Source organism: Lepus europaeus, chromosome 5, assembly GCF_033115175.1.
Source record: "Lepus europaeus isolate LE1 chromosome 5, mLepTim1.pri, whole genome shotgun sequence".
NCBI classification, from domain to species: Eukaryota; Metazoa; Chordata; class Mammalia; order Lagomorpha; family Leporidae; genus Lepus; species Lepus europaeus.
Genome location: NC_084831.1, coordinates 113,702,645 through 113,727,636, shown reverse-complemented (window position 1 = coordinate 113,727,636; position 24,992 = coordinate 113,702,645). Strand labels below are relative to the sequence as shown.

Genomic DNA, 24,992 nt, shown 5'->3' with positions numbered 1-24,992 from the left:
TGAATTTTGTCTGTAACTCAGATGGGTGACACTGTGATTGGATACATCATTCATATAATCATATTTACTATAGTATCATATGATTCCATTCTTTTTCCAGGAGCGTAACTTTTTATCTTATTGGGTTATACTACCTTGTCAGGCATTTTTCAACATTATAATAATTTTAGATAAAGCATCATGTGCTTATAGAATTTTGTGTTGAATAAAAAAATCTTCAAAGAGAAATAATGAATTTTTACTTAGGCCATGCTTGATCAGAAGTGTAGAACTTAAAATGAGAAAAATCTAGGTGGATACATTTCATTTTTGCCACATTTTCTCCTTTAATAATAAGCAGAGTTACAAGTCATCAGGGTAGATGAAGTTTTTACAACTGGTTTTTAGAACTATAGAATTGAAAAAGATATCTAATAGTATTTATTTTGATTGAAATAGAAGTCTTTATGAAAAAAATTTCATCTAAATTTTTTTCTGCTGCAGGTTTTTTAAACTATATTACTGAAATCTGATGATAGTGCTTAGTATAAGTCAACATTTGTCTGATGTCCTCTTTTTGGCTATTTAGCCAAATTAGGACTTTTTAAAAAAGGCGTTATTGGGCTATTTCAATAGATAAGCCTTTTACTTTAATAGGGTTTACTTTTGTTCCTCAACTCCCACTTCAGTCCTCTATACCTGCTTTTTATTTATTCTGTTGTGGACAGTGAAAATATTTTTAATACATCTACTTCTTAGGGAAAGCACATTTTTTCTTTGTTCATAGTTTAAAAAGATTTTTCAATTATATTATATAATAAGAAATTATTAAGGTTAAAGAAAATCTTAACCTGTAAAGGACATTAGATACCAGCCACTTAGAAGGTTCTTTAGTATATTCCACTTACAGTTTCTACCTATGTGACTTTATGGCAGAGGTGCATAAAAGACCTAGCAGAGGCGTGCTTATTTATGCTTCTGATTCAGTATCTGGGCTATAAGAAGGTTGGCTCATTGCTCCAAGCCAGTTCAAGAAAATTGATTGGAATTTCTCTGCTTTAGTCAGGTTGGATCTAAGGTCTTCAGATTAGGGAAAGACAGAGAAGGTCACACTACACTGGAAATTACTCATTTCCTTGAGAAATCAAGATTGACCTATCTAAAGTTCCTTTCCTTTAGTCTATAAACCTCATAGAGAACAATACCACCTTTGCTTCCCTTGAGCTAGAATTAGGAAACTCTAGTTCCCAATGGTAGAATAAAGTCATTGTTTTCTGATTCCATGGTCTTTTTATATGAAAGTCACAGAATCTTCACATTTGACATCCCTGAAAAATTCAAGTTGCCTTTTGAACAAAGGGCATCAGATAGTATCCTGCAGGTCTGTAGCCAGGGTCCTGCAAGAAAAGGTGTTAGGCTTCCATGAGGTTAAGAAGTATTAGTATCCCCCACACTTGAAGTTTGCCTTCCGCCTTGCCTTGAGGAAATCACATTAGAGGTAGAATGAATGAAGTCTATTCACTTTTTCAGACACCATCATTCTGTGACATGCAAGCACGTATTTTCTCTGATTTCTCTTAAGATTAAATCTCCTTTTGGTAGTATGAAGCCATTTATATCATGGAAAGAACAGCTGGAAATGTGGAGCTGTTATAAGACAACCCAACATGAAAAAGCAGAAGGAGTGAGTCAGTAGGCTAATACGTTGTATTAGTAGGTTAATACATTGGAGTGATTACTGTAGGGCAATAGCTTTGAGTCTTGATGCATTTTTGGAATACGAATTTGCAGCAATACCATTTGCAGCAATATCTGTTAAAGCAGGATTAGAAAACAGCTGTTACTTTTAAGTAGTCTGGGTATTGACAAAAGGTAAGTCCTCAGTTGCTGTCTATGTAATCACGTGAGGCAGGATGGATTTCTCAAATAAAATTGTGCCTCTGACAAAGAGTGGTAATCAGAGGGGAAACCCAAAACTGTAGAGATGACAATACTTGTTTCATCAGATTTCAAATAAAATAATTAAAGTGGCAGTGATGTGCTAACTATTTTTGTTATTCCATTTTTTTTTGTTATTTAGAGTTTATAGAAAAAAAATATTTATCATAGTCTTTCCCTCTTCTAAAGCTGGAAGGATAAAATAAAAAGTTAGGCAACATCAGAAAAATGATCTCAAATAATATGAAGAGCAGGACTGTTCAATACATGAACCAAATGCTCCACCATGGTCCCTTGAAGAACTCATTGACCAGCAAATGCTTGGAGATTTGCTTTTTGCAATTGTCAAAGTCATTAAGGTCCCTTTCACAATCTAAACACTTCAGATGCATGTGTAAACATAGGTGTTTTATAAATCATGAATTTCTGTGTCCATGAAGTATCAGTTTGAGAATATCACTTAAACTTTTGTAGGCTGTTGAGAGAAATTAAAGTGATTCCTAACAGTTTCAGGGAAGAAGGAAGTACCATGTAAAATGATCAGAACTTTGGGGTTCGATTCTATCCAGCACTATTTCCTTACCAAAGCTAAGCTGTATGTTTTTCTCTGGAAGTTTATCTCTTCCTAGCTCCATGCTGTTAAACTGTGTTAACATTTGTGCTGAAGAGTGTACATTTTTTATGTATAAAGTGTTAGCATTTCAGCTACTTTAGTTGAGACACAACAAATTGTTACTGATCCAATAAAAGTATCAAAAGGCCAACAGAAGCTATTTGATTTCATTCTTAAAAGATGTATGAGAAAGAAATAAAGTACTTTTTTTTTTTTCACTTACCACTTAGAGGAAAATCAGTCTATCAGTTGTCCTAAAATTCTCAATTAAGGCTCTGTGGAATGAGATTTATTTACCTAAAGGAAGACGAAGAAACTTGAAATTTTCTCCCAAAGGAGTAAGACTAAATTAACAGCTTTGCACTTTTCCTAGAAATGTGAAGTGGGCTACTTTACCTTAAAAATCCTCCCATGCTCTTGCCTTAACCAGTAGTCATATGAGAAGGCAGGACAGAGATTTAAGGAGGTTGTTGTGGGTGGTGCCATCTCTTTAAATGTTCCCAGAGACACTTGCTGCTATGGTTCTTGAGGAAAAGAGTCCATGAGCAGGAAGAGTTTCTTGACATTGCAGAATAGGTACAGCAGTCATATCTTCGAGTCTGCCCAGGACAGTCCTACTGTACACATGTCCCCATCAACCTAAAGACAGCTGACTCTTGTTTTAGAATAATGAATTCATGAATAATGAATAATTACTGTTTTGAAAAAAACTCTTCAGAATCCTAGTGAAATTTCATATCCCTTAAAGTGTTTTGGATTATAGTTTAATTTTATAAAGTTACTTAACTGCTTTCTGGGAAAAAAAAAGGAGCTGAAAGACTCTTGAGAGACATCACAATGGAAAGACAAAGGTACCCCACGGGAAGGGCTTGAGTCATTTTCTTTGACTTCAGTTCCAAGGCCAGAATCTGTTTGGATGAAGAATTTTATTTCTTGGCAGAAGCTGTGGGAGACTACATATAATCTTGATTTTTTTGTGTGTGTATCTCAAAGGAAATGGATGCAGGTGAATATACAGGTTGAGAGGAGACTTTTTGTCCTTGATTCTTTGATATAGCATCATATTATGAAATCAGCAGTTGCTGGCTCATGACATGAACATGTGAGATCTTGTAATGAGCACATGGCAGAGTGCCTGGGGTTGAAGGTGAGGCCGACCAGAGACAGTCTAGTACAAGAGCCCAGCACTGGGGGAAAGAACATGGCATGGCAAACGTACTCATGCTGTAAAGGTGTAGATTTCAAATCCCCTTTTAAAATCAGTAAATTGCTGACCCCTGCTGTGTTTCTAGCAACTATATGGGAAAATACTACCTCTTTTCTGTTGATCCCATATGAATGGTTTAAAGGGGAAATCATGACTGCAGAGTAGAATTTGAGGAAAATGGTCTTGACCACCCAGTTTGGATGCCTTATAATAGAATTGAAGTGATACTTCTTGAATTCCCCAGTACAGAGTATTCCCACGTGGCAGAGCTTTTAGGCAGTTAATGCTGATGGATCCTGTCTGTAAAGCACCTGTTCACCGACACCTCTGGGCCTTTTCAACTGTGTTGTGGAGCAGGGAGAACAACTTTTATTTCAAGCCCTCTGCTGAGGGGAACAGGTATTTAGGAGGGAGAAAGTACAGGTAGAACAGGTAGAATCAAGATCATCCAGTTAATAGCTACAGTTATAAACCCTCTCTGCTGACACATTTGGGTTCTGTAGCCTACAACTTTTTCAGTCCTCAGCTTAGCAGCCCATGGGCCCACTTCAGTTCACCAACAATAATAGTAAGTTTGAAGTACTGTTTAAAGGTAACACTAAGTAACATATTCTGTGCCAATCACTGTTTTAAACACTTCAAAATCAAACCCTTTTAAGTTCACACAAGTGTTTGGAATGCATAATAAAATTAATCATACTTAATAGACAAGAAAATTGAGTTACAGAAAAGAATGACTTGCCTAAAATCAAATAGTGACAAAAGCACAATTGAACCTAGACATTCTGGCTCCAGAGTCCATGTTTGTAATCATTATTGCATCCTCAATTTAAAACGTTCCACCAAGCTGTGAATTTTTGCCTCAATGATAAGAAAATATTTGCATAATGCTTAGGTTTTCACCCAGGATTATTTGTGTACTTTCCCAAATCTACAGAAAGGACATTTTGTGTGGCTCAGAGTCTAGAAAGTTCCTAAAGCCACGACATAAGAACTTCCAAAGAAGCTTGAGATAAAAAGTTTAGTTTTTTAAATAAAAATGCCAGACATGAAAGACTTATCCAGAAGAGTCAAGTTAACTCGAAAGCATAGGTAGTTAGCTTTCAGAGGATCCAAAGGGAGCAGGCCACTTTATTTCCTGTTTCTTTCAAAATAAGCAGATTCATTAATTAAAGTATGGGTCACTTTAAAGCACTCCATACAATGAAGTTATTGGTTTTCTTATTTTGCTCATGAAAGCTTAGAAAGAGGTATCATGCACAAAAGGGAAGCACTTTTTATTATTATTTACTTAAAAAATGGAAATGATATCAGAAAGAGGAATGTTTAATTGTAAACTTAAATATAGGACCTTGTGTGAGATCATTAACTCATTTTATTCCCATAATGCCTGTAAGATTTCTTTAGTTTTATTCTTTTACTCAAATATGCGGGAAAATTTTTCAGTATTCTAACACAAACTGGTAAAAGGCTGATCAACCCTTAAGTTCACATAAGAGAAATGTAGCAGACTGTGAGATAGCTTTAAAAAAGGAAGAAAAAGGACAAATTGTACAAAATACCTATATAGTAGAGTGTCGGCATCAGATGGACCTTCTTCTTTTGCCTCCATCTAATTCCTGATAAAGTCAGAAGTATAGCATCCTGCCCCCAAGTGAATCAAAGAGAGGGACCATTATCCAGAAATACAGATGTGTCATCAGATGGCCTGGTACAGGTAAGTGGAGGGCAGAGCGTATTATATAAAAGCCTTTGAAACCAGTGATAGTCACCTTTTCTAAGTCCCACTGCGCTTACTCCTTGGAACGTAGGCCTAGCATGACTGTTCCGCCACTAAAGGTAAGGGCATGAGGATCCCGACCCCATAGAGAGCTGAACTGCTTTCAACTACAGGGTCGCAGAAGGAAACCATGTGAAAAGTATGTTTTCTTAACCTGTCACTGAGTGGAACAATTCATTTCCTGTTCAGGAAGGAAGGTTGTGCTTTCTACTGCCCTACAGGGTGAGATTTTGTGAAATGAGTGTGGTAGAACGCAGGTGTCCTCAGGTGAATTAGCATCCTGTGCTCACTGAGTCTTCCAAGCAGCCAAAGCTACTCAGCCAGTAACCTGAATGAAACAGTTCTGGAGCTAGCCAGAAAGGGTGTTAGAAATTCCTGCAATGCAAAAAAAAAAAAAAAAAAAAAAAAAAAAAAAAAAAAAAAAAAAAAAAAATTCCTGCAATGCATTGTCTGCCCCGGATCTCTAAGGATGCTGAGTACTGACGGTGCCTCCTCAGGAACAGGGTCCTGCCTTGGTCCAAAGTTGACACAACACTCAGTGAGGATCAGGGAACTGCAGATGTTGGGACTGTGTGCTTACTATCTCTCAGTTCTCTGATGAGATCAGCCTGGGCCACTGCAAATACCTTGGTCCGAGCTGAAGTTAGCAAGAACTAGAGTATAGATGTGGACTGCTCCGGTTTGCCTCAGCTGCGAAGGATACTCAGTGTCCAGTGTTCATGTGGAGCCTTTCATTCGTGGATGTCTGCTCGGGAACAGATTGTTTGGTCTTGGAGAAAGACGCAAAGGTACTACTTGTCACAAGACATGGTAGCATAGCTCTTGTCAGGTCAACTGTGAGACCTTGGACAAGCCACCTCATCTCTTTGAGGCCCAGGTTATTACCTGGTCAGAAAAGGAGTTTCAACAAGTTGGTTGCTGAGGTCAGGATCAAAATTAGATCTGAAGATTCTGAAACTTGGGCAGATTCTGTGTTCAAATGAATGTATGAATGCCTACACTTTTAGGAAAAAAATCAATAATCCTGTGGACCACAGCCTTGATCTAACATTGGTCAATTGTTTAACCAACGTGAAGAGGAAGAAATGCCCCAGATTTGTGCTGCCCAATATGGGTACCCCCAGCTGCATGTGGCTATCCAAGTAAAAAAGTTTAAACAAAATAAGAAATAGAGTCCTTCCAGCATAGCCTCATTTCAGGGGCTGGAGGGCCACCTGTGACTGGCGCCTATGCTATCGGGCAGCATAGACACAACATGGCCACCACTGCAGAAAGTTCTGTCAGTGCTCTCCTAGAACTTTGTCCAGATCACAAGCCTTGTAGTCCCATGGAGCAGAGGGTAGATGTTTTTCCTCTAGGGTGATAATGCCCATCTTTGGGGAATGAAAGTATGGATTAAATCCCACTTGGACAAAGCAGGGCAAGAAACCCTTCATGCGAAGGGTGCTGACATGGCACAAGAGTTTGAGAAACACGGGAAGGAGGGGTTGGGGAAGGCATTTGGAAATATGAATCATTCTGTACCTTGGGTCTTGATTAGACCTGGACTTCTAGAGGCCACCAGGATCCCAGGAGGGGAGGTGCACAGAGAGATTATCACCCTCGGCACAACTGATCCCAACAACGGCAAAGTGTGAGATGAGCAGAGCCGTCCTAATCCTCAGGAAAGGAAGGAACTTCTCAGTACTCAATGTTGGGAGGTAGGCTGGTCATGTGCAGCCCATGTTACAGAGGGGAAGTTGTTACACAGCTAGTCAGCGGTAGGAAGGATTCAGGCTGTCCTGAAATGGGAGAGAGGCCATTGGCTACTGAGGTGCAAGACCATGCAGTCAAAGCCATCCTGCATCCTGAGGTTTAGACTGGAGCTCTAGAAACTACCAGTGACACTAAAAGACAGCTTTTTTGTTTGTTTGTTTATTTGTTTTTCTGCCTTCCCTGCTGGCCCTGCTGGCTAGGGGCCCAGGCATATGGGGGAAGGAAGAAATCAGAAGCAGATGGCTAAGAAGACTGTAATTGTACCTGCTGTCTGGAAGCCATCTGTGAAGGGAATCACCTTTCTTTTCTGGACTTACTTGCAGGTGCAGCGACAGGGGATGACACTGAAGACACCAGCACCGAGTTCACTGACAGTATTGAGGAGGAAGCTGCTCACAGGAGCCACCAGCAAGTAAGTCAGTGTCAGGTGCGGGGGTTCCCAGGGTGGGAGGCGCACAGCCCTTCTGAGGTCTGATGCCTCCTGTAGCCCATCTGGACTTGGAGTGAGATGATACCTTTTCATATAAACCACTTCCCGGCTGCTTCCTGATCTCCTGAGCTTTCCAGCTGCCTCTTCAAGCCACATCCTCGCTCCACCTTCCGCTCTAATCTACTCTTTGATTTTTACTACTTAAATTTCTTCCTTCTGCTTCTTCCCCTCTCTGCCTACCTTTGCCTCTGTATACTCTCTGTAGCTAAAGCTTTAGAAAAATGTTTACTTACACGACATGGACACTTCTCCTCTTGGGCCTTTGTAACTGGAACACACTCTAGGAAGCAGGGAGTCCCCAAAGGGCACCTTGGTCACAGGGCCTAGGACCTGGAGAATGCCCTCTGAGAAGCTTCAAGAGGATCAAAACGCTTCCAAAGCAGGGATCTTTCTTGATGAAATCCTATTATATGAAAGGGAACTCAGTTGCACAACCTGACACAACACCTAGGTCATGACGACTCAAAGACCAGCAGATGGTGCTTCATCGGCAAGCTCCAGTCAAGCCTCAGAACTTGCTGCCCAAGGCTCAAACCCTGTTGTCACCATCAGTGAAGGTGAAACCAGCACGTTCTCAAGCCCAAGAGTGAATGTCCTGTACCTCAGAAATTAAGTCACCGGTAGTGACTCACTGGAACTCCTGTCTCCACCTTGCTCAGTGACACTGAGTAATCACACCTCCTACATGGACCATGCCTATGACTCTCCAAGTTGTTCAGGTGAAAGGAGGTCACTGGTCAATATCCTTCTGCAAAAGTAACTGAGCTTTTCCAATGACAGCTTTGTTGGTGCTCTTAGGACAACTGTAGCGGAAACGAGGCTTGCTGGGTCTGCCTGTACGTCTCCTTCATAAGAAAAAGAGGAGACATCTAATAAACTTATAAGAGGCCATGATTTGGCACCCACCATCTCTGGCTTTTGAGGATGTGAGTTTGGGTTACCTTTCAAGTTCTCACCAATTTCTTTACCTTCTAGAAAGATGCCCATTTTGTTGCCCTGTCCATGCCTGACCTTGCTTATCCCTTGAGTTCTTGCATGAGCTCTGCTTGAAGAGCTTCCCCTGAGCTTTCCTAACCTATAGTTACAACTTTAATTATGTATACCACTGTCCCTCTGAGAGATCCCTCTGCCCCGTGTTCCCTGATTTCATTGAGGATCTTGGGTGAAAAAGAAGGAGCTGTAGGATGAATGAATATCCATTCTAAAAGAGATGCTAGATTGGGATGTTGACTGGTCACTGATGGTTACAGAGACCATGAGATAGGATTAACCCCAGAATAAGTGAACAGGAAGCCAGATATGGGGAGGGGGTAGTTGATTCTGACTGACATGGTCAGCTGTCCCTGATCATTTAAGTCCTTTGCTCAAATTCTCAGTTGTGGGCAAACTGGCCTGTAAATCATTTCTTCCTCAACCTTCCCTATAACCCAGCATGGAGAACAGGACTGGACCCCATTCTGAGATGGTCCATCTAGCCCAAAATGAACTTTTAAATTGGGGAGTTAATGTTTTCCTCACTTTGCTTGCCATGTTACTTGGCATAAGGAAGTATTTAGTATAATCATAGATTAAGGAACCTTTGAATCAGGGCTTGACTTGTGATAAAGCGTATGTCTGTTGAATGAAGAATCTTTTAGATAAGCATCATTTTTTTTTTTTTATCACTTTTCCTTGAAAATAGATCTACAGCTTTGGATAGGAGGAACTATGGTGTGTGAAATCATTGTAAACTACTTCATCTTTTCTGGAGTTTGAGGTTATGACTGTCCTGCTACAAATTAAATAAAGCTTGCTTTGCCATACTGTTTTGTGTCCAGATTCTCAAACATTTGTTTAGTTGTTTTTCAGGGAAGTAACCCCTTAAGATTAGGCTCTGGGTGCCTCCTTGTTGTGTCCTTGGGAAGTAAACCTTATTTTTGACAACCAACTCCCTTCCTACCTCAAGAATACACATATTTCCCCTAAAAAATCATCTAACTTTGTGTACCTTCCAACAAAAGAATTACCTTTTGCTCAAACAAGTTGATTCCTTCCTATTTTTTGGACTCACTCACCTAAGGAAGCTTCAGGTCTGGACATCTGATACTCATTTTCCCTAGGGATATCCAACAGAATCCCATTCTCAAGCAAATATAACATCTATAATAAATACCTAGGAAATTCCTCTGGAAGAAACTAAACCATTGCTTTTCTTCATTTAAAACTTTGCGAAGGAGAAAAGCTAATCAAGAATCAGGATTCAAATACAAAGAACAGAAGTCCATATACTGTGATAAAATTGAGAAAAGGTATTTTAAGATAATTATTAATCTTATTTTGATTGACAAATCATACTTTTAGATTTTATGGGGTACAATATGATGATTTGATATAAATACTATGTGGAACTATTAAATCGAGCTAATTAACATATCCAACACCTTGTCTATCTATTTTTTTTTATGGTGAGATTTTGAAATCCACTCTCTTATTTTGAAATTACAATACGTGATTGTTGGTCATAGTGCCATACATCTGAAAACCTATTACACCTGTCTGACACTTTGTACACTTTGATAACAATTTCCCTTCTCTCCCTTCCTACTCCACTCCCTAGCCTCTGGTAGCCATTTGTGTGCTCTCTACTTCTATGAACTCAACTTTATTAGACTCCAAATACAAGGGAGATTATGCAGTAATTGTCTTTAGGTGCTAGCCTTATTTCACCTAGCATAAGGTCCTCCAGATTCATCTATACTGTTGTGAATTACAGGATTCCCCACCCTTCAACATCCTTTTAAGGCTGAATAGTACAAGGATACTTCAAAAAGTTTGAGAAAAAATGGAATTAAAAAATTAATTTATTTTGGTGCAAAAATTTTGAAATCTATGCTGGGTGTTTTCCATAATATCCATTTCATGAACCTTTTGAAAACCCCTCATGTACATATATTTAAAATTTTAGCACCAAAATCTAACTATTAATTTCATTTTACATGAGCTTTTTGTAGTACCCTGATTGTGTATATACTACCAAGTTTCCTTTATCCATTCACTCAATGGTGAACACCTAGGTTGATTCCCTATCCTGGCCACTGTGAGTAGCACTACAGTGGGCATGGAAGTGTCCACATATTTTTGATGTGTTAACTTCAGTTTTTTTTTTTTTTAATGTTCCCCAAAGTGAGATTACTGAATTATGTGATGGTTACATTTTTTGGTTTTTGAGGAACCACATGCTGTTTTTCATAATAGCTCTGTTAATTTATATTCACCAACAATGTTTAAGCGTTCCTTTTTCTCTGCATTCACTCACTCAATTGTTATCTTTTTGATAAAAACCATCCTAACAGATACTAAGTGATCTCTCATTGTGGTTTTGATTTGCATTTCTCTAAAATTAGTGTGCTGAGCATTTGAAAAAGCTAATTTTTGACATTCTTAATGCTGACTTATTTTGTGAGAGAATCCAGTACACAAGAAAGTTAAATTGAATGGAAGTAATAGTACAAGTGAATTAGGAAATGTGAAAAACAAAACCTGTGAGAGAGAAATAATTTAAAAATAGATATAATCAATTCATATTGCCATCACACAGCCTGGAATCCCTGGGGTTTTTTTTCTGAGGGAAAGCACAGAAATATTTGCTTCTCTTAGTTGATTAAAACTGATGAAAAGGCTACCATTTACATTTAAATTGTATCTACTTTTACATTTTAAAGTTAGCCAAACTGGAGACCCTTTTGTGATGAAAATATGAAATCCTAAACTTTAGTTCAGGCAAAAATCAGATCTCTAGGCAGTGACTGATTTTCTCTCTCTCTCTCTCTCTTTTTTTTTTTTCTTTTTGACAGGCAAAGTTAGACAGTGAGAGAGAGAGAGAGAGAGAGACAGAGAGAAAGGTCTTCCTTTGCCGTTGGTTCACCCTCCAGTGGCCGCCGCGGCCGGCGCGCTGCGGCCGGCGCATTGCGCTGATCTGAAGGCAGGAGCCAGGTGCTTCTCCTGGTCTCCCATGGGGTGCAGGGCCCAAGCACTTGGGCCATCCTCCACTGCACTCCCAGGCCATAGCAGAGAGTTGGCTTGGAAGAGGGGCAACCGGGATAGAATCTGGCTCCCCGACCGGGACTAGAACCTGGTGTGCCGGCGCTGCAGGTGGAGGATTAGCCTATTGAACTGTGGTGCCGGCCTGATTTTCTCATTTTTAAAATAGTGAATTAGACCAGATAGACCTTAATATTCTTATGGCACTAATAATTTATGGGTTGTATTTTTCTTTGTAAAGAAGATAAGTATTTTGAAACCAATGGAATTAAGTAATGTATGTCCAGGAAGCACTTTATAAATGGACAGACTTCTTTAAAGTCAGACATCAGTTTTAAGCAGAAGGAACTCTTTAAAGTTTAGAAAGGAATAAGTGTTATTTTAGTTAAGTAAGTTTGAGAGAGTTTATATAGAAAGATTAAATCACATAGTTTAAGGCGGGGCAGAGTTAACCAGTCCCCCCTCCTTTATTTTGTCACAAAAGCTTGGTGACACAAGCTAGAGTGACCAGCAGCCTGAGTAAGCTGGCAGCAGAATCTTAGAATCCAGGAGCCAGGAGCCTGCTGGATCTCAGGCTACAAAACCCGGGTGGGACTGGATGCGTAGGAATTGAGCATTTGTATCTGTGGATCTCTTTCTTCTGTGCCACGGGTGCGCATCTCTTTCCAACCTCAGCTGCTATGCTACTGACCACCATTACACATGTGTACTGTGAAACAATCCTATCGTGAGCGTGTGGTCTGGACTCTACTGTGCCTTGTTGCAGGGAATAGCAGAAGTGTGCCATCCAAACAGTTCCAACAGTCATTGATCCAGATAAGTGGCTCTGTTCTGGACCCCATTCTGTTGAATGTATTGGTGACCAGAATGAAGGTATAAAGCCTTTAATTAATTCTACAAGTCATCCTGAATCAGATAGCCACTACATGATTTATGGAGATGCACATAAAATATTTTGATGAGTTTGATCATTGGGAAATGACTCTGTATAGCCAGAATGGATTTATATATGGCAAGTACAAGTCACAGAGATAAAACAACATGACCCAGACTTAGCTCTGGAGGAGCAGTGGAAATCAGGAGGTCTATATTGATCTGAAGTTAAGTGAAACCTGCAAATGCTGTCACAGAGGAACCAAGAAGCCCACCTGATATTGGGATGTGTTAAGATTAGTATTGGACTGACAGGCAAAATAGCCTGGTGCTAAAGTAAGCAACCAGACTCTAAGTAGATTATCATATTCAGATCTGATTTCTACATTTATAAAAGCATGGCAAAAAAACTGGAGAAGATCCCAAAATGAACAATGATAAAATCTAAAAGTTAACACATTCCGATTTGAAAAGAAAATACAAGATCTGTTTTAACTGAAAGAGGAGTAGCTTCAAGAGTATCCTCAGGGAAAAAGAAATGTATTGGAATTTTTCCTCTCCTGTGCCTAGATTTGCAGAGAGTTTGTCTGGCAGTGTCAGCAAAAGGGTAACGACTAAGGAGTACAGTGGGTGCTGGGCAGGGTGGCTTCACCCCAACTTCTCAGTAGTTGTAGGGCGTGATTCTCCTGCTGCCCATGAAGTCCAGCTTGCCTTGTCTTACCTGTAGCTCCTGTGTTGCGCTAATTCTGCAATCATGACTGCTGTTCCCTAGTGCCCCGCATCTTCCCTCTCAGTCATCCCTCTTGGAGTCTAAGTTACAGGCAGAATTTTAGGCTTTGAGACTGGTATCTTGTGCCACGATTGGCAGTCCAGGACTCCAGTGTTGTGGACCTGATGAAGCTCCCTGACTTGTAAGAAGACTTCCTGGGAGTTCTGTACCTACGGAAGAGAAACATCAAAGTATCCACATGCTGCAGTTTTGGCTAAACTCCATTTGTGTCTATTTCTTATATGCTTGGGTGTTTTCTTACCCATCTCTGGGTTCCCATCTTCTTCCCCCCTGTGCACTTGGTGTGCCCTTACCACCCACACCAGTGTCAGCACCCTTATGACTGAGGCAGTCCATGGTGGGAGTTCCTTTTAGGTCTGCCTCCTTTATCCCCATTACAGACCACCCCTGCAATGTCCTGTTCTTGGATCCTCTTTAATGACCTAACTTCTTTAACCTATGATTTTCTTTCAGCTCATCAAAGTGGCTTTGGAGAAAAGCCTAGCAACTGTGGATACCCCGGACATGTCGCTTTCCTCCCCCTCCCCGGTAGCCGGGGACAGTAACAGGTGTCTTCAGGAGGAAATGCTGCAACTGAGGGCTGAGGTTCACCAGCACTTAGAGGAGAAGCGAAAAGCTGAGGGGGAACTGAAGGAGCTAAAGGCTCAAATTGAGGAAGCAGGATTCTCCTCTGTGTCCCACATCAGGTAGGATGTTCTGCCAAGAGAGGGGAGCCTCCTAGGCATGAGGCACCGTGGCCAAGGCAGTCACTTTGCTGCAACCAGGGCAATCATGTTGCCATGGACTGCTTAGTCCACATCCCAGGCTCTGGGCATGAATGCTTCCATACATTCTCTAGAGAAAAAAAAAATCAGTAATGTTAGGTTAACGGTAATCCTCTACTGCTTTTCTCATACCATTAGCAGGAAGCTGGATTGGAAGTGGAGCAGCCAGGACACGAACTGGTGCCTGCATGGGATGCTGGCATTACAGGTGGCAGCTTTACCCGCTATGCCACACACCAGCCCAATAATTATTTTTTAAAAAAGATTTATTTATTTATTTGAAAGGTGGAGTTGCAGAAAGAGAGAGGGAAGACAGAGAGAGTGAGATCTGCCATCCGCTGGTTCACTCCTCCAATGGCTCTGATAGCCAGGGCTGAGCCATCCCAGAGCCAGGAGCCAGGAACTTTATCCAGACTGCACTGTGGGGCAGTGGCTCAAGTACTTGGGGCATCATCTGCTGCCTTCCTTGGCACATTAGCAGGAATCTGGATCAGAAGTGGAGCAGCTGGGACTTGAACTGGTGCTAATATGGTGGGATGCTGGTGTCACAGGCGGTGGCTTACCTTGAAGCCCCACAATGCCGGCCTCCACAAGCAAATAATTATATAGGTGCATTTGCTTATAATTCTGATTAGCATTATTTATTTCTTCGGTGTCCCTAGGTCCCTATTTATCATCTGGGGTTTAAAACTGTTGGTGATTATAATTAATGCAATTATATAATCCACTAAAATACAGTTATTACAGGCAGGGGCCTTTCTGCTCTTTTCATTTTAGTATAAGTCCCCATTTTGTTTTGTTCAGAGGCCACTGACAATTAGAACACTTGAGGCTGTGTGGCTCAGGGTGTCTTGAGTCCAAGAGTTTAATGATGGCACTGTGGACTTATGAGCAAGTCTCTCGGCCTTCCTGAGCCTTGATTTTCTCATCTGTGAAATAGGGGAGCTGTTGGAGATCTATGAGGTTACTTTATGCTCTGGGGTGCCTCTGAGTGAATTAATGGAACTAGATGTGGGTAAAAGGGACTATCAGCAACTGTGGTGAAGACCAGCCCCAGCCCCTGATTGTGTATGTTTCCATCAGGAACACCATGCTGAGCCTTTGCCTTGAGAATGCAGAACTGAAAGAGCAGATGGGAGAAGCAATGTCTGATGGATGGGAGATAGAGGAAGACAAGGAGAAGGGCGAGGTGATGGTGGAGACTGGGGTCGCCAAAGGGGGTCTGAATGACAGCAGCCTCCAGGCTGAGTTCAGAAAGCTCCAGGGAAAACTGAAGAATGCCCACAACATCATCAGCCTCCTCAAAGAACAGCTGGTGCTGAGCAGCAAGGAAGGGAAGAGTAAACCCACTCCGGAACTCCTGGGGCATCCGGATAAGGAGACTGATGGAAGCAACCCGGAACTGCATTGTTCTCTTGAGAAGCACCAGGGCCAAGAGGAGGAGGATGTGAGCATGAAGCCCTGCCCCAGACCTCAGAGCCTTGACCTTGGAGCTGCCCGCCCTGTGGATGCCCAGCAAGTATGTGTGGGCATGGATGAGATAAAAAAAACCACACACACACACTTGGAGAATGGCTGGAGATACCAGTCTTTACCTTAAACAATTCTGCCTTTTGTGTCAGGAGATACAGAGGGAAGAACACCTTTGCACCAAAAACAGTGGCGATGATAATATTCTGCACACAGTCCGCCCTAGAATGCTTTTACAGCAGTATCTCATGAATGTTTCCTGAGTGCTTAATTTTCCAGGTAACACAGTAGGCATTAGCAGCAGGCAAAAAAGCCTGAACGATGCCTTTGAGGACCTCAAGATGGTGGGGAAAGAGGGCACAAAAGCAGACAGTTTCCATAGGTTGTGGCAGCCGCTGTGGTGTAGGGATGTATTGGGTTTGAGGCAGCGCAGATTGTCACTGTGTAGTGACAACGCTTCTCACTGCCATTTTCATCACAGCTCATCACAGCTCACCACAGCTCACACAGTTCCTGGGTCTCAGCAGGGTTGTTGGGGTCCCTTTAAGGGAAGCAGCTTCGCTGAGGACTTAGTAAAATGAAGAATACAGAGGGTTCTGAGATGGCCCCTGCGGAAGGAAAGCAAGGAGATGGCATTTGTTTACTGAGGTCTCCTGTCCAGATTTGAATGGTGCTGTGCTAGGTGCTGTAGTTACAGAGATGAATAAAGCAAACCCGAGTTCTCCAGGAGTTCTGTCTGGAAAATAAGAAACTGCCAGATGGCATGAGAAGTGCTGTGACAGACACACGCATTGAGTCCACAGGGGTCAGAGGCTGAAGTGTCTGCTCCTGGGTGTGGGATGAGCTTGCACTGCCCTGATCCCTGTGTTGGCCCCTTTCACAGCTGGATAACCAGTCCCAGGCGTGGGACCCTGTGCCTCAGTCAGAATTTAGCCTCCCGGGGTCCACCAAGCACCTACGCTCCCAGCTGGCACAATGCAAACAACGCTACCAAGATCTCCAAGAGAAGCTGCTGATCTCAGAAGCCACTGTGTTTGCCCAGGCGAACCAGCTGGAGAAATACAGAGTCATATTCAGTAAGTCTTGCAAGTTCACGGTCACCACAGTGTCTGTCTTCTTCTCGGGCAGCTACAGGTTTCTTGACTTTTCTTTCCCAACCTGAAAACAAATTTAATCCCGACCATCTTCCTGGAGTTGTGGAAGTGGACCTTTTACTTTCATTAGTAGATGGTAGAAAGGAATAAACAGAGCAAGTAAGGTTTCGAGTTTGCAGTGAGAGGATAGGCAAGAAATGGGCTGACCGTCTAGGTTTGCTGCTTTGTGGCGTGCCCAATACACTGCTGTACTTCTGTCAACCTAGTTAATGGTTTTTCCTCTGCTTGTCTTTGTACCATGTCAGACTTTCCAAAAATATACCATCATTGTTGGTCTAGCATCAGCACAGCCCAGAACTTCCTGCAGTGGATGGGAATGTTTCATATGTACATCACATGTAGCCACTGACTACATGAAACATGGCTAGTGCAACAGGGAAATTTCAAGTTTTATTTAATTGTGATGAATTTAACATAAAATAGTCATGTAGACTATATGTGAGGTACATGTGGCCAGTGACTGTCTTATTGGACAATGCAGGTCTGGATGCCTAGGGCTCTAAATTAGTAAAGTTCTGTTCAAGTAATTACTGAGCCCCTGGACATAAAGCACTTGCTGGTTCCATGGGGGCTTCAGGGACCATACATGCAACACCTGACTTACAGATGTAACTGAACCAATGTTATTTGAAAGGCAGGCTGCATGAAGTAGGTGTTCTCTGCTCTCACCTGAGTCTGAATAAAGCATCTATCCCACTCTGGATTTGATCTCCCAACCCCTAAAGGCACTGAGGTTGAGGGGGTGCATTTATATTCCGAAACACTCATTAGTCTCTTCCCAAGCAGGTGAATCCCTGGTGAAGCAAGACAGCAAGCAGGTCCAGGTGGACCTCCAGGACCTGGGCTATGAGACCTGTGGGCGGAGCGAGAACGAGGCCGAGCGGGAGGAGACCACAAGTCCTGGTAAGAGTGCAGGTGTGGGGTCCACCTTCCCTCACATTTGGGTGCTCCTGCCAATACCCCTCCTGAGAAGTAGAAGGGGAAGAGGGTGTTGTGACTGAGGGAGACACAGGACATGGGAGGATTTGAATTCAGGCTCCGCCATGTGCTAGCTGGAATGATCTGGAATACGTTCGTTTACCTTTCTCTGAGTGCAGGTTTACATAGTGAGTAACCTAGAAAGTGACCGTTCCTAACTTGCAGGGCTGTCGGGAGGTTCAGAATAACCCGGCTGAAGAAGGTTCTGTCTCAGCTTTTGCTCGAGTGACTATTGTCCTCATAGCCAAACCCGCCTCCCCTCACAGGGAGCGGTCACTGCAGAACATGGAGCTTCTCTTCAGGAAGGTGTCTTTGTCCTTTTCCAGAGTGTGAGGAGCATGACAGCCTCAAGGGAATGGCCCTCAGGGAGGGGCTGTGCTCCGGGCAGGGACGCCTGGGCCCGGCCCTGGCCAGCACCCCCGGGAAGAAGCCCTCGGAGAGCCAACTCAGGAAACAAGAGTTCCAGGCATACGGGAAATCAGAAGACATCTCGGCCCTGCAAAAGGACATCAAGGATCTGAAAGCCCAGCTGCAGAATGCCAACAAGGTCATCCAAAACCTCAAGAGCCGGGTGCGGTCCCTGTCGGTCACGAGCGATTACTCATCGAGTCTGGAGAGACCCCGGAAGCTGAGGGCTGTCGGCACCCTCGAGGGGTGCTCTCCTCGTAGTGTCACTGATGAGGATGAGGGCTGGCTGTCGGATGGCACGGGGGCCTTCTACCCGCCAGGGCTTCAGGCCAAGAAGGATCTGGAGTGCCTTATCCAGAGAGTCTCCCAGCTGGAGGCCCAGCTCCCGAAAACCGGACTGGAAGGGAAACTGGCCGAGGAACTGAGATCAGCTTCGTGGCCTGGGTAAGGAGGGCAGTGTTGGGCCCATCCTCGATTGACTGGGAGTTTGTGCTGGCAGTAGAGAAGCCCAGGCAGGTAAAAGAGAGAACATATGTAGGCAGTCGTGCGGGCACTTGCTGCCGTGGTAGACGTAGGGCTCTGGAAAGGACAGATAGACGAACAGCAGGCTGGGAGCTGCCAGGTCTCTGGAATGTCCCCGCAGGCATTTAGTAGAAAAGTGACAGTATGGGTAATACAGCACAGTAGGAAGAGCCAAGTTGGAGAACCTGGGTTCAAATCCCGGCTCTGCCATTTACTACCTTGTGCAACCCACCCATCCTACCTCAGCCCATTTCCTTACCTATTAAATGAAGATAATAAAAGAATACACCTCAGAGGGAGGGTGGTTATTAGGTTTAAAAGAATTAATACAAGTGCTTAGAATAGTGCCTAATATATCTTAATCTTTCAACCCTATTTGCCATCGTTATTATTGGTGTTGATGCTTTGCATTGAAAAACACTGGGTAGACATTCATCTTGGCATGTCCTGGTCATCCATTGCTAAGAAAAAGCCTCCTGAAAACTTGATGACTCTGGATGACGAGCCGTCATCTCCGCGGGTCGACTTGGCTCAGCTGGGTCCCGCATGGGGCTGCTGTTAGGTGGAGCCAGCTGAAAGGCCTGACAGGGTGGTCACCGCTTCTTTAGGCACCTGTGTGCTGACTCTGTGCTCCTTGGCCTCTCTCTTTCTCCATGAAGCTCCTGTCTTCCAGGGCCTCTCTGCCTGACTTCAGCTTCTAGCGTGGGGGTCTCAGGTACTTTCATTTCCACTGGGCAGTGGCTTCTAAGGCAGGAAGTGCAAGTTGCCAGGCTGGTTAAGAACCACTCCTGGACTTGACTCCGTGTTTCTTTCACTCTGTTATCTTGGTGTAAGTGGTCACCGGGATTGCTCAGATGTAAGGGGATGAATACCCTCTAGCTGCTGAGAGGAGAGAAAGCTGTATTGCAGAGGACGTGGGATGGGAGCTGTGTAATGGGTGCAGTATCGTCGTATACAAGAAATCCAGCCATCGCAGGGTGTGTAGAGTAGAAGACGTGGCAGGTCCCATGTGTATTTAGGGTGAAGTGTTTCTAAGTGTTTACTGGGGATCTGCTGTACAGGATGTAAAATATGGCACTGTCTGCCTCACTGAACTTATGATTTGTTTTTGGACATTGGACTGACATATATTGGGACATTTGACTAGCGCATAAAAACAGTTGAAGGACAGGAGCAGTAGCTGTTTTTTTCTTTGATACTGTAGTTTTCCAGAGCAGAATTTACTCTTTTTTGTTTTTAAAGCCTGGGTTTTTTTTTTTTTTTTTGAGATTTGTCTATTTATTTGAAAGGCAGAGTTACACACACACACATACACACACAGAGAGAGAGAGAGGGAGAGAGAGAGAGAGCAAGCTTCATCTGCTGACTCACTCTCCAAATGGCCATATTGGTGGGAGCTGAGCCGATCTGAAGCAGGAGCCAGGAGCTTCTTCCAGGTTTCCGATGTGGGTGCAGGGGCCCAAGGACTTGGGTCATCTTCTACTGCTGTGTTCCAGGTACATTAACAGGGAGCTGGATCAGAAGTGGAGCAGCCGTGACTTCAATCAGCACCTATATGGGATGCTGGTGCTGAAGGCGAGAGTTTACTCGCTATGCCACAGTGCCAGTCCCAGAATTTACTCTTAAATACTTCTGATAACTTTAGCTGGAAGAGTTTCTTAGAGATATTCTCACAGAAATCTCTACAAAATCTCCGTAACTTACCACTCACTCTTTCCCTTTTTTCTTTAAAAAATGTTTTCTTTAAAAATATTTCAAATTTAGGAAAATATAAAGATGAATTCAATGAGCACTCAGAGACTGAATAATTTTTAACTTTTTGCCATGTTCACTTCATATGTAAGTATTATGTATATACACATATGTACTATTTTTCCTGAGAGAAGGAATGGAGATATATATATATATATATATATATATATATATATATAATTTGACAGATAGAGTTAGACAGTGAGAGAGAGACAGACAGAAAGGTCTTCCTTCCATTGGTCCACTCCCCAAATGGCTGCTAAGGGCAGCGCTGAGCCGATCCAAAGCCAAGAGCCAGGTGCTTCCTCCTGGTCTCCCATGCAGGTGCAGGGGCCCAAGCACTTGGGGCATCCTCCACTGCTTTCCTGGGCCACAGCAGAGAGCTGGCCTGGAAGAGGAGCAACCGGGGTTAGAACCCAGTGCCCATATGGGATGCCGGCACCGCAGGCAGAGGATTAACCGAGTGAGCCACAGCACTGGGCCCCCAGGAATGGATATATTAATATAATGTGGGATTCATGAAAAATATCATAAAGTTGAGATAGAAAAGTATATTATTATGTAACCGTTATAATTCAGTGGTGACAAATTTTATAAATACCTATATGCCAAATAATATGGCATCCACATTTGTATGCTATGTGTATGTATATATATGTGTATACACACATATGTATTAACGTCCACATATGAAAGAAAACCTATGGTGTTTGATTCCCATGTTGTATTTACTTCACTTATCATAATGATCTCTAGTTCCATCTATTTTGTTGCAAATGCCAGGATTCATTCTTTTTTATGGCTCAGTAGTATTCCACTATGTGTGTATGTATACCCACCACCACACACACACGCACATACACACACATACCACACTCTCTTTATCCGGCCATCCACTGATGTGCATCTGGGTTGATTCCATATTTTTGCTGTTGTGAGTTTGGCTGCTATAAACAGGGAGTTCAGGCCTATGCTTTCATATGCTGACTTCATTTCCTCTGCATAAGTAACCAGAAGTGGGACAGCTGGGCCTATTTTTAGTTTTATGAAGATTCTCCATACTGTTTCCCATATTGGCTGTACTAATTTGCATTCCCACAAACAGTGTAAAGAGTTTTCTTTTCTCTATATCCTCATGAGCATTTGTTATTTTTCGACTTTTTGTTAGTAGCTGTTCTAACTGGAACGAAATGGTGCTTCACTGTGGTTTTTATTTGCTTGTCCCTGATGGCTAGTGATGCTGTGTTTTTATGTGTTTGTTGGCCACTTGTATTTCGTCTTTTGAAAAATGTCTATTTATATCCTTTGCCTATTTCTTCCCTGGATTGTTTGTTTTGTTGAATTTCTTCAGCTCAATGTATATTCTGAATATCAATCTTTTTTTAAAAATTTTATTTTTTATTTTTATTTTTTTGACAGGCAGAGTGGATAGTGAGAGAGAGACAGAGAGAAAGGTCTTCCTTTGCCGTTGGTTCACCCTCCAATGGCTGCTGTGGCCGGCGCATCGTGCTGATCCGAAGCCAGGAGCCAGATGCTTATCCTGGTCTCCCATGGGGTGCAGAACCCAAGGACTTGGGCCATCCTCCACTGCACTCCCGGGCCATAGCAGAGAGCTGGCCTGGAAGAGGGGCAACTGGGATAGAATCCGGCACCCCAACCGGGACTAGAACCCGGTGTGCCGTCACCGCAAGGCAGAGGATTAGCCTGTTAAGCCACGGTGCCCGCCTTGAATATCAATCTTTTATCTGATGCATAATTTACTAATATTCTCTCTTATTCTGTTGGTTGTCTGTTCAGTCTGTTGATTGTTTCTTTTTCTGTGTGAAGAATCTTCCTAGCTTGATGTAATCCTGTTTGTCTATATTTACTTTTTTTGGCTGTGCTTTTTGAGTCTTATATAAAATGTTAATGCCTATGCTGGTGTCTTACAATATTTCCCCTATGCTTTATTATAGTTGTTTCACAGTTTCAGGTCTTAAGTTCAGTTCCTTGATCCATTCTGGGTTGATTTTTATAGAAGGTATAAGGAAGGGGTCTTGTTGCAATCTTCTACATGTAGAAATCCAACTTTCCCAACACATTTTATTAATTGAAGAGACTCATTTCCAGAGAATGTTTTTTTCAGTACCTTTGTTAAAGATAAGTTGATAGTAGGAATGTGGATTTTTTTTTTTTGGGGGGGGGGTTCTATTCTGTTCCATTGCTCTGCATGTCTGTTTCTATGCCAGTACCTTGTAGTATGTCTTAAAATCTGGTATTATGATGCATCTTAATCTCTTTTTTGCTTTTCTGCTTTAGGAAATATGATTCCCTGATTCAGGATCAGGCCCGAGAATTATCTTATCTCCGGCAAAAAGTTAGAGAAGGGAGAGGTATTTGTTATCTTCTCACCCAGCATGCAAAAGATACAGTAAAATCTTTTGAGGACCTCCTGAGAAGCAATGACATTGACTACTACCTGGGGCAGAGCTTCAGGGAGCAACTCGCCCAGGGAGGCCAGCTGACTGAGAGGCTCACCAGCAAACTCAGCACCAGTAAGTTGTCCATGGACTTTGAATGTTCTTGGTCACCCCCACGGCCCTGGGCCCAGCTGATCAACATAGCTCTTCTGCAGATTTTCAGTCTGCATCCTGTTTCCACTTCATGTCAGGGTGTTATTACAGGATCAGGACTGGCCAGCGGGGAGGCTGGGAAGAACATGCATGGCTGGAGCTGCCATATTTACAGCTAGTGAGACTTCCTCACTCACGGAGTGTGGCCTTTGGGACAGGAGGCAGCCGTCATTCGTTTCTAATGGGGGAAAGGAAGATGAGACAACAGACCGTGTTTCAGTGTGCACAGCCTGGAGTTGCAAAACCCGAGCTCTAGCCTGGATGCTGCCATCGGCTTGCTTCGGGCTCGTGGCTTCTTTCAGTGTCTCTGTTTCCTCATTTATCGCATGGTATTACATGTGCTTGTGCTTCAGATGTGGAGAAAGATCCCTGCAGTTTTGGAGATAGTTAAGGTGCTGGATGCAGCTGTTAAGGCTATGTTGGTGATTATCCAAGCCCTTTACTTAGAATTTCCTGGGAGCACCTGAGGGAGTACAGCAAGCTCATACTTGGGGACCAAGCAGCCCATCTACTGGTGGCAGGGGCAGTGTTGGGACAGGAAGGTCTGGCACCTCCTTGGAGACAAGATCAAGGTCCATATGAAAGCTGTGAAGGGGCACACTGCTGTGCTACTGAGAGCCAGTCTGTGCCTGGACACGGAGGCTGGAGTGTTCCGGGGGTCAGGGGCCAGGGCCTCATGATCAATGGGACAAAAGCCATTGTACCTTTCTGCTGTGATTCAGGGCAGGGGAAGCCTGACGGTGACAGCCAGGTCAGGGGAGGTGGGCCTGGGCAGCTCAGGGGAGCTTGCTGGCCCACTGCTCTGAACACACAAGGTGAGGCCTCAGAATAGTCGTCCTGGGTGCACACCTGGAGTGACCACTTCGGTGTCCAAACAGGCTCTGGGTTTGGGATGTGTGAAGTGAGACCCGTGTAAGTTCTCATTGCTTCTTTCTGTTGGTTTGCAGAGGATCATAAAACTGAGAAAGAACAAGCTGCACTTGAGCCGCTGGCCCTCAGGTAACTCAAGACAGAGCCTGGGAAAGAGATCAGGACCCAGGCCTAACGGGTCCAGGGTGGCTTCAACCTACAAACCAGGGGAAATAAGGAAAATGACAAGTGTACTGAGTACAAGCCACATGCATTGAACACGTTGTGATTGTTTTAACCCAAAGTCTTTATTGTAACTTGATTTAGACCCATTGACACACTAATTCTTCAGGTTTAGTAATCTAAATGCAGTGTGACCTAAAAGTGGGTTAGGCCACCACTTGGAACAACCACATCGCATATCAGAGTGCTGGTTTGAGTCCTTGCACCTCTGTTCCTATTGTAGCTTCCAACTAATGTACCCGGGAAGGCAGTAAATGATGTCTAAGTACTTATGTCCCTGTCCACCCACATAGGAGACTCTAATGGAGTTCTGAACTCCTGACCTTGGCCTAGCCCAATCCTGGCTGTTGTGGGGAGGGGGGAGTTTGGGAAGTGAACCAGAGGATAGAAGATTTCTTTCTCTCTCTCTCTGTGTGTGTATGTCTCCCTGTCACTCTGCCTTTCAAATACATAAATTAAATAAATCTTTTAAAAGATAAGTAAAAGTGAACTAACTAGATTTCAAGTCTTCTGCACCCCTGGGGGTCTTCCCAGCTGTCCCCAGTGTGTCTAATAACCAAGGTGAGCCTTTTGCAAAGTCACCTTTCTTGAGTTGGATCAATGGCTGGTTTAATAGTCACCCTATTTCCTTGGGGAGTAAAGAATTATATGAGAGTACTTAGAGAAAGGCACCTAGCAGATTCTTGGGAGGGTACAGTGCCCCAGGAACCAGCTCAATGAGTCACTACATAGAATGCTCAGGAAAATAAGGACTCAGTTGTAACCAGTAGTTTCAGGGTCAGTTGTAACCAGTAG

At 43.1% G+C, this 24,992-nt stretch overlaps 1 protein-coding gene across 14 annotated transcripts in view; it reads left to right on the top strand.

Moving 5' to 3' along the window:
• Positions 1 to 24,992, top strand: part of LOC133760110 (myomegalin-like) — a 228,226-nt gene that overhangs the window by 175,925 nt on the left and 27,309 nt on the right. For 7 of the 14 annotated variants that reach the window (XM_062192092.1, XM_062192085.1, XM_062192088.1 and 4 more), the window contains 8 exons: positions 7,596 to 7,684; positions 13,899 to 14,131; positions 15,293 to 15,728; positions 16,563 to 16,755; positions 17,620 to 17,736; positions 18,138 to 18,663; positions 22,792 to 23,027; positions 24,053 to 24,104. In XM_062192092.1, the coding sequence (XP_062048076.1) occupies positions 7,596 to 7,684; positions 13,899 to 14,131; positions 15,293 to 15,728; positions 16,563 to 16,755; positions 17,620 to 17,736; positions 18,138 to 18,663; positions 22,792 to 23,027; positions 24,053 to 24,104 (1,882 nt within the window). Of the gene's footprint in view, positions 1 to 7,595; positions 7,685 to 8,213; positions 8,425 to 13,898; positions 14,132 to 15,292; positions 15,729 to 16,562; positions 16,756 to 17,616; positions 17,737 to 18,137; positions 18,664 to 22,791; positions 23,028 to 24,052; positions 24,105 to 24,992 lie in introns of those variants that run through there. The other 7 variants (XM_062192090.1, XM_062192083.1, XM_062192079.1 and 4 more) reach the window with 2 other exon arrangements.